Source organism: Vombatus ursinus, unplaced genomic scaffold, assembly GCF_900497805.2.
Source record: "Vombatus ursinus unplaced genomic scaffold, bare-nosed wombat genome assembly UNPS02014735.1, whole genome shotgun sequence".
In the NCBI taxonomy this organism is placed as follows: Eukaryota; Metazoa; Chordata; class Mammalia; order Diprotodontia; family Vombatidae; genus Vombatus; species Vombatus ursinus.
Window position 1 is genome coordinate 2,785,634 of NW_020954513.1, and position 10,184 is coordinate 2,795,817.

Consider the following 10,184-nt stretch of genomic DNA (forward strand, 5'->3'; position numbering starts at 1 on the left):
TCTCTCTCTCTCTCCCTCCCTCTCTCTCTCTCTCTCTCCCTCTCTCTTTCTCTCTTTCTCCCTCTCTGTCTCTCTCTCTGTCACACACACACGCCACACTGCCTTCTCTTAATCTCAGACCCAGTCCTCTGCTTTCTGGAGTGGCTACTTTTTCAATTCCTTTGAATTGAATTTCAATTCCTTCAAACTGACAAAGCCAACTGCCCCCAAAGCTAACAAATGGGCAGATGATTGTTAGCAACAAACATCGCAACATGCCTGGGGAATAACAAATCAAAAGAGGTACATCTACTTGGGTCCATCCAAGGTTGAAAGAATTTGAGCCTGACCACAAAGTGAGGAGAAAGCTGTAGACCAGCTCAGTAGTCACCCACACATGTTAGGGCACTCTCTGTCCTAATCCTCCCCACCACAGGAGTTCCCCTATGGAGAAAGTCGGCGTCTTACCTCCGCACATGGACACTCTCCTCTTCTTCTGTGTTACAGAACTTGTGAGCATGTTTGGCTGCATCAATCACCCGGGCTCGATCCCGGGGCCTCATGGGTAATTTCTCTAACTGGCAATCTGAAGAAAGAAAGGGAGAGGGGTCACCGAGGGTCATGGCTCAAGGGAAAGTCTTGAGGAAGGGCCTTGTAACGTTGTTTTCTACTCCCACCACTTATAAGATCTAAGATGTTTAATTTTCACTAGCATTTGACACTGTATTTTTTTAAGGACACCACTGAAACTTTTAGCTAAAATGTTTACATGGGCAGGGGGAAGTCTTCCTGGCCTGCAACTTCAACAACAGGAACTGGCTGATAGGAGTCTTTTATCTATCAATGTTTAATACACTGTTCTGTGAGTGCCCTACAAATGCTATGCCAGAATCGAGGCCTCAAACCATGTAGGCGGCACAGAATTCTAAGAGGAAAGTCGGGTCAAGCGGATGAGATGCTCACAAGAATGTAACTAACAACACAAGCACCAGCACAAACAATTCCACTGAGGAAATAAAAGGAAGCTATCCAAAGAGAGCAAAGTGGGGATGCCAAGAACTCACCGACCAACTTATACTTTAAAAAAAAGTTCATTAAATTGGCAAAGTGGCCAAAGATTGGAGAATTTGATGCTGGAGGGGGAAGCCAGCTTATGCTAATTCGCTCCTGGGGGAGCCACGGCTTGGACCAACTGTTCTGGAAAACAATTTGGAATCACACAAGATTCACCAAACTGTTCATCCCCTTTGACCCAGAGATCTCCACATTAGGCTTTATATGCCAAGGAGGTTAATAACAGAATGAAAAGACCTATATGCATGAAAATAGTCAGGAAAAATATGCACCAAAGTATTGGGTGTAATAAAAAAAAAAGCTGCAAACAAAATCTGTACCCAAAGACTGGGAAATGGATATAACAAAACGGTGGCATAGAAATATAATAGGATATTACTGTACCATAAGGAAGCGGTCAGAGAAACTTGGGGGAATTCCTATGAAGGGATACGGAGCGCAAAAAAAGTAGAGCCAAAAGAACACTACACACAGTGACTATATGACATAAAGAAACACAACAAAACTTGGACCAGGTACCATGGACAACATTAAAGTACATAGCCTTCCAATGGCTTAACACTTGCGGCAAACTACAGAAGTGGGATTTATCACTCTCATAGGGTGACTGCAGATGATAATAAATCCCACTTTTGTGGGATTCTGCTTAACTGTTTCAGAGAAATGTACTCTGTCGTAAGCAAAACAAACACATCGGTAAAGCTCTAAAATAAAAGCAGAGACCTACAGGGGATGAAAGCAAAAGAAAGTTAACTGTGGATGAATACAGAAATCAATGGCATCCTGTAAAAATATTGGGGGAGGAGGGGGTGCTCAGAGTAAGCTGGGGTGGATGATGAATGCTGATGACAACAAAGAGGGCATTTGGAAAGCTCTGCTGAGTGTCTAACTTAAGGAGGTCAAAGACAGTGTACGAAAATAGTTATAGCAACCCCTTTTTACTGTAGTAAAGGACGTCAAACAAAGAGGCTGCCCAGCAGTAATGGAGTGGCTGAACAAATTATTAAAGCAACAGCTTGGGAGCACGTAGAAGGTTCTGATCACCAAGGGCCCTCAAGTCATGTCAGACTAACCTCATTCCTAATGGGACGGGTAGATCAGGGAAATGTAGTAGATACAGGGTGCCTAAATTGGACCAAAGCATTTAACGAAGTCTCTCATGTGCTGCTTGTGGATATGATGGAGGGATGTGGACTGGATGATAATACAATGAGATGGATGGCTGAAGAGGCTCATAGCTCTAGAACTGGCAGGAATCTCAGAAGCCATCTAGTCAAACCTCTTCACTTTACAAAGGAGGAAACTGAGGTCTGGAGGGGAAAGGGGAAGGGAATAATCATTTCTATGGTGCCCACTAGGTACCAGGCCCTGTGCTAAGTGCTTTTTCACAAATATTAGCTCATTTGATCCTCACAACGATCCTGTTAAGTAGGTGCCATTATTATCCCCATTTTATAGACAAGGAAACTGAGGCAAATAGAGATTAAGTAACTTGCCCAGGACCACATGGCTAGTAAGTGTTAGAGGCAGGATTTGAACTCAATTCTTCCTGATTCTGTGCCGAACTCTCTATCCACTTCACCACCAGCTACAGTTAAGTGGCCTGCCCAAACTCACAGAGGTTGTCAAGTGTCAGAGGCAGGATTTCAACCCTATTCTTTGGGAATTTCAAAGCTACCTTTTTTGTTTGCTTGTTTGTTTTTTGGTGAGGCAATTGGGATTAAGGGACTTGCCCAGAGTCATACAGCTAGTAAGTGTTATGTGTCTGAGGCTGGATTTGAACTCAGGTCCTCCTGACTCCAGGGCCGGTGCTCTATCCACTGTGCCACCTAGCTGCCCCAGTTTGTTTGTTTTTCACAGCTGGAAGCTCAGACCCAAGGAATCTGAGTTGACATGAACTTAGAAGGAAATTGTCAAGTGAAATGTCCCACAGATGCTGTTCAAAGTATCCGTCACTGACTTGAATGAACATTCATCCCAGTGGTACATGACACAAAGCGGAGAAGCAGCATGAACAGGAGTATTGTTTCTAGAATCAGACAGGTGACTGAACCATGCAGACCACTGCTACCCTTTCAGGCCCCATTAGGGAGTCCTAGTATTCACTTATGGATACCACATTTTAGGAAGAACAATGATTCTTCTGGAGTGAAGAATCACAGGCTAAGAGCTGGAAGAGGCCTTAGAGACTATCAGGTCCAACTCTCCTCATTTCACAGAAAAGGAAACTGAGGCCCAGAGAGAGTTAGGTGACTTGTCCAAAGTCAGACAAGTTATAAATGGTAGGAGGGCCAGGATTTGAACTCAGGTTATAGGACCCTAAATCTAATACTCTTCCTTTGTGATATGTTGCCACAGGAAGGCAACAAGGATAGAGACTATACCATGCCTAAGTATCTTTGGACAAATCACTTCACCACTCTGGGCCTCAGTTTTCTTATCTGTAAAATGAGGTGACTGGACTGGATGCCCCTCCTGCTCTAAAGCCATTATCTTTTGATCTATATGAGGACTGGTTGAAGAAATTGGGCACACTTACCTTGGAACACTGTACTGACCACTGGAAAATGAACAGAATCACATGAAATGAGGCCTGTTTTTGAACTTACAAGACTAGGGGTTGAGGAAGTATCTGCAGTTCAAGTATTTGAAGGGCTGTCATGTAGAAGAGGGATTTAAATAGCAAGCAAATGACTTGGGTGCCTATTTTGGAAGAGCTCAAAACCCAGTTGGGAAGACATAGATTCACAATGGAAAGAGGTTAAGCAATTTACAAAGTAATATATCAGCAAATAGAAAATGAGGTCGAATGATGCAAGGGCAAAAGCACTGCTAGATTGGGAGTTCGAGGGCCTGGGTTCAAGTTCTGACTCCAAGTCCCTCCTTTTTCCAAACTGCTCTCCTTGAATCACCATCCTTTCAGTCTGTCAGGTTTATAATATGCAAATTCTCTTCCCATCCCACCCTCACCCCCACCCCACATATCCAATCAGATGCTAAATCTTCTTGTTTCTACCTCCAAAAGCACATGCTGTATCTGACTCCTTCTCTTCTGACTCACATGGCTACCATCTTAGTTCAAGACTTCATCATCTCTCCCCTAGACTCCTCTAGGAGGCAACAGCTGCCTAATTACAGTTATCCCTTCACATCAAGGGGGTTGGGGAGGGGGTCAGTGCCCCCAGGATCTGGAAAATCCTGTGAAATTTTTTGGCCCTCCCTTTGTACCAGAGATGAAGTCTGAATTTTTTTTTCTTTTTCTTTTATGAGGTGTTTACAGTACCTTATTGTAAAATTTGGGTGAGGTATTTGGTCGTAGGCTATATTATACAATACTATACATATATTTTACGAATTTCTGAGTTTCAAAACTTTTGCTGTGTCATCTGTGGCTTCCACAAAACTCCCCCAAAATTCCCATTTAATTTCTTATGCTGACCTACAATATATCAAAATGTGATGGGGAAAGTCTTGATGTGGAAGGGATGACTGCAGTCTCCCTGCCTTGGTCTCTCACCACTTCAGTTGATCTACCTCACTGCTGCCAAAATGATTTTCCTTAAGCCCAGATCTGACCATGTAGCTCCCCTACTCGGTCACCTCTTGTGACTTCCTATTGCTTCTAGGACAAAATGTAAGCCCCTGTTTTAACTTTTAAAGTCCTGGGGCAGCTAGGTGACACAGTGCATAGAGCACTGGCGCTGAAGTCAGGAGTACCTGAGTTCAAATCTGGCCTCAGACCAAACACTTGACACTTACTAGCTGTGTGACCCTGGGCAAGTCACTTAACCCCAATTGCCTAAAAAAAAAAAAAAACCAAAAAACAAAACAAAAAACTTTTAAAGTCCTTCAAAACCTGAGCCCAACTTATCTTTCCAGCCTCTGGACATTATTTCCCCTCTGGCACTCTGTGATCCAGCCAAACTGGCCTTCTTTCTGTTCCTCAACCAACATTGTCTGTGCCTTTAAAATGGAGAGTCCCCATTTTTGGAATGCACTCCCCCTCCCCACTTTTGCCTCTTCCTTTTGCACCATCAAGCACTACATGCAGGAAGCCTTTTCGGATCTCCCAGCTGTTAGTGCCCACCCTGCTAAACTACCCTATATTTAACCACTTTGTATGTATTTGTAAGTTCTTTATATATCTTTCACATTAGAATGTGAGCTCTTTGAGGGCAGAGATTGATGTACACAGTGGATGCTTAATGTTTACTGAGTGGAATTACTGAATTAATAAATGCTTGCTATTGATTGACACGTTGTGAAGGTAGAAATAACAAGATTTGGACTGGACATGTTGGGTAAGAGTGAAGGGTGGAGGATGACATCCAGGTTGCAAACCTGGGAACCTGGTGGGACCCTTTACAGTAAGAGGGAGGGAGTAAGAGGGAGGGAATAAAATTAGAGGTTTGGGCCAGATAGTCTTTGAGATTCCTTCTAGCCCTACATGTGCTGTCTCTTCCTACTAGAAAGTCAGCTCCTCCAGAACAGGAAGCCTCTTGTTTGTTATATTTGTTTTCCAGCATTTAGCACAGGGCTTGGCACACAGTAAATGCTTGACAAATGCTCATTCATTCATGCACGCATTCATTCTGATCTGTACCCCTACGTTTCCAAGGGACCACAAAACAGAGGGGAGAGTTGCAGGGGCCAGGATAACACAGAGCACTGGAGGAGAAGCCTACTGTGAAGAGGCAGGCCTACTGGGCTGGCCGAGGGCAGGGGCTCAGTGCACTAGGGCAGGCGGCTCGCAGGGCAGAGCCGGCTCTCTCGATCGCGGGCTGCCGGGGCCTCCCTGCCCCTCTCCCCCGCCGCCTCCATGTGCTTTTCCCTCCCCCCAGCCCCTGCAGCTCACCCAGCACTAGCACCATCTGGCCGCACAGACAGTAGTAGACGTGAAGCGGCTTCTCGCCATCGTCGTACTCCTCTCGGTCCCGGGTGTCCGAGCACACCACCGAGCGGGAGACCACCTTCGGCATCACTGTAATAACACCGCCACCCAACTCTAAGTTTCTACTGCAGGCCTGAGTGCCGGAACCGGGAGGGAGGCGGAAGAAGGGCGGAAATGATGTCACACGCTGTGGCTTGCTGTCTGGTTTGGTCCCGCTCTTACACCCTGTTTTCCCCGTTTTCCCTCGGGTCTGGGTCAGGAGATTTCCCCAGCTGCCCACAGCCCCCGAGTTCCCGGTCTCCTGTTGTGTCTTGTTGCCCGGAGCAACGAAAGAACGGGGTGGGGGGTGGGGGCTAGGCTATTATTACGCAGCCAAAGAATCGGAACTGAGAGGGCATTTGGCCAGTCCTAAATGACGGCCGATAGGTTCCGGTTAAAAAAGCCCTCCTTCCCCTCCCCCCGGGTCCCCTAGGTTCGGGATAAATCCTCCCGACCTCTGTCACCCCAGCGTCTGGCTCTGGGCATTTCGAAACCGTGTAATGCAGACACCACGATCCATAAGCAATGAGAACCCCGCATAGAATTCTCAAGGCTGCCTAGGATAACTGGAATCTCCGGTCTAAGAGCTGGAAGGGATCTCAGTTCAACTCTCTTCTTTTACAGAGGAGGAAACTGAGGCCCAGGATGGGGAAATGAGTTGCCCAAGGCAATCAGTCCAACTTCTACCTTAACAGGAATCCCCTCCACAGCATATCCCAAGGGTAGTCATTCAGCCTTTGTGTGAGGACATCCAATGAGAAGAAACCTACTGTCCCCAACTCAGCCCATTCCCTTTTGGGACAGTTTTTGTAGGGAAGTGAAGGTGTTGTTGTCGTTGTCGTTCCTGACATTATACCTATTTACCTCTCTTCAACTTCTGCTTCCAAAGGGGTATCACCTGGGGCCAAGCAGAACAACTTTCACCTCTCTTCTGACTAAGATAAATACTCCAGATACTTGGAAACAAGTCTTCGTTTCCCCAAGCTAAAGATTCCCAGTTCTTTTACACTGATTCTCATATGGCATGAACTCCATGTCTTTTCATCATCCTGGCCACTCTCCTCTAGACACTTTTCCACTTATCAATGTCCTTTCTAAAATGTGGCACCCAGAACACAGCACAATATTCCAGATGTGGTAGGATCAGGACAAAGTACAGTAGAACTATCCACTCGCCAGGCCTGACCACTGAATGCAGCCTGGGACACTATTAACCTCTCTGGCTGCTCTATCACAGGATTAGGGTAGATGGGTGATGCGGTAGATAGAGCTCTGGGCCTGGAATCAGGAAAACCTGAGTTCAGATCTCACCTCAGACACTTAGTAGCCATGAGTCCCTGGGCAAGTCACTTATCCCTATTTGCCTCAGTTTCTCATCTGTAAAATGAGCAAGAGAAGGAAATGGCAAACCACTCCAGTATGTTAGCAAAAAAAAAAAAAACCCAAATGGGGTCACAAAAGTCACAGAGTTGGACAATAACAATATACCAATTTCAAGATTATCACATATCAAGTTTCTATTTCACAACCCCCCACCACCACCAAGTACTTTTTTAGACAAACCTCTATCTAGTCAGGCAATCCCTATTTTGGAGATGTGAAGTTGAATCTAGATGGATCTTTTGGTATCCTGACCCTGCCAGCTACTGTGTTAGCCATCTTGCCCAGCTTGGTGCCATCAGGATGTTTGATTAAGCATGCTACCTATGCCTTCCTCCAAGTTACTGACTGAAAAAGAAATTTATTAAGGGTGGAACCCTGATACACTATTAGAGACATCCAACTAAGTTAATATTGTAGGGCCAAGTTAACATTGACTGTTTAAATGACTACTTTGTAGGAACAGTTATCAAACTCGTTCAGAATCTACCTACAAACTAAGCCACATTCTCTCCATCCAGAAGGATAGGATTCGAGAGTTTGTCAAAAGCTTTGCTGAAATCAAGGTAAACCACATTCACATGTTGACATCCCCTTGACTTTCCAGTCTAGTAACACTATAAAAAATAACATTAGTCTGGCATGACCTGTTCTTGATGAAGCCATGCTGATTGTTGAGGTTTTTAAATAACTTTTTAATGCCTTTTTTTTAATGTCACCATTATATTCACATTACAATTTTGCTACCTAGGGCAGCTAGGTGGCATAGTGGATAGAGCTCCAGCCTTGGAGTCAGAAGGATTTGAGTTCAAATCCAGCCTCAGACACTTGATACTAGCTGTGTGACCCTAGGCAAGTCACTTAACCCCAATTGCCTCACACACACACACACACACACACACACACAAAAGTTCTGCTACCCAATGATCCCTTCCTTATAACAATGAAAACAGGCAAAACCAATGAACACATTGACCAGTCTGATAGTGTATGGACAACATTCCACATCTTTCTTCCTCTTCCTCTTCTTCTTCTTCTTCTTCATCATCGTCATCATCCTTCGTTTTTGAAGAGGACCAATGACATCACAGGTGATATGTTGACTCTCATGTGAATTGGATTTCAGTGAGGCAGAGTTGCACAAAGTCTTCAGCCTCACTTTCTCTTCCAGTGTCATCGAAGAACAGCGGCAAGGCAAAAGTCAAGATGACTCCCAATGGCCAGGGATGTAGTGGATGACCTTGGTGTCTTCAATGTCCCAAAAGAAGGAAGGTATTTCCTCACCTTTTCTCCATGGTCAAGATTGGCCATTGAAATTAGCTGTGTCCTTCAGTATTGTTGTTTTTTTTTTCTCATTCCTATCATTGTATTCATCATAAATATTGCTTTGCTGCTTCTGCTTGCTTAATTCTACATTAACTCACGCCAGTCTTCTCATTGTTCAAAGCATTCTTCATTCATAATTTGTTATGGCATCATTATCTCAAGTTGTTCAGCCATTCCCCATTGCACTGTTTCTGGCTTTTTCCTGCTGAAGAAAAATCAGGAAGGCTCTTTGTGACTATAGTTCATCTTCTTCGCCATGTTTGGTAATCATCTCTTTAAGTATATATTAGAGAATTCTGCCAGGAATTGAAGTCAAGCCTATAGTTTATTTTACAAGAGTCTGCTTTAATAATCGGAGCAATGTTTACCCTTCTCAAATGCATTGATAGTGGCTCAGCAGCCACATCTGCCAGTTCTTTCAGTATCTAGTATAATGTTCCTCTGGGTCTGGTGACTTGAATTCATCAAGGGAGGTTGCATGCCCTTTTCTAATCTCCTGATGGTCCTTTGCTTTCAGTTTCCTGGTAGCCTTTTTGGTTCCGTCCTTTCCAGTCCAAAGGTCATTCATTCTACTTGACAGAGAAACCAGAAGAGTTGGGCAGTTCTGCCTCTTCTGAATTGAACTACATATGTCTTTAGTCTGTAACTAGAGACCACAACCACCTAAGATAGAGAAGCTCACCATCAGGCTGGCTACAGGGCAATGAAATGGCAGAAACTCTCAAAGACTGTCTCCTAGGTCAAAGAAGGCTTACAATCTGCCTGAGTGATCAGAGTACTTACTCTCATCAGTGAAATCCCATGTCCCATATGCATAAAGCCTTCAGGGTCTTTCTTCTCTGTCATCTCTTATTTTATTTCATACAATGTCTGACTTATCCATCCATCCCAAACATTTAGGTGAGTCCTCCTCTTTCCCCTAATTTATCTGAAAAGAACCCATTTTGCTGTCCAATAGGGGCAATGAGAAATTCCTTGGTAGCTCTTTTCACTGCTCTACCTGAACTTCAGCACCACTGACATACTGACACTATTTTTTGGCATATCATTTTTATTTGTTATTTTTAATTCAATTTTATTTTAGGTTCTCTCTCTCTCTCTCTCTCTCTCTCTCTCTCTCTCTCTCTCTCTCTCTCTCTCTCACCTCCCCTTCCCCACCTGCATTGAGAGAGCAAGAAAAACAAAACCCATTACATATATTCAAGCAAAACAAATTCTCACATTGGCCATTAAAAAATAAAATAGGGGCAGCTAGGTGGTGCAGTGGATAGAGATCTGGCCTTGGAGTCAGGAGGACCTGAGTTCAAGTATGACCTCAGACACATTGACACTCACCAGCTGTGTGACCCTGGGCAGTCACTTAACCCTGATTGCCTCACCAAAAAAAGCAAGAAAAATAAAATATGCTTCAATTTTTACTCTCAGTCTATCACCTCTCTCTCTCTCTCTCTCTCTCTCTCTCTCTCTCTCTCTCTCTCTCTCTCTCTCTCTCTCT

General features: G+C 44.4%; 1 protein-coding gene across 1 annotated transcript in view; it reads right to left on the reverse strand.

Annotated features, from left to right (window-relative positions):
- Positions 1–6,221, reverse strand: part of CUNHXorf56 (chromosome unknown CXorf56 homolog) — a 12,547-nt gene extending 6,326 nt beyond the window's left edge. Inside the window, exons 1-2 of the mRNA XM_027861402.1 lie at positions 5,909–6,221; positions 448–565 (exon numbers count right to left, since the gene is read on the reverse strand). Of these exons, the coding sequence (XP_027717203.1) occupies positions 448–565; positions 5,909–6,032 (242 nt within the window). The 5' untranslated portion in view covers positions 6,033–6,221. The remainder of the gene's footprint in view (positions 1–447; positions 566–5,908) is intronic.
- Between the last annotated feature and the right edge of the window lie 3,963 nt (positions 6,222–10,184).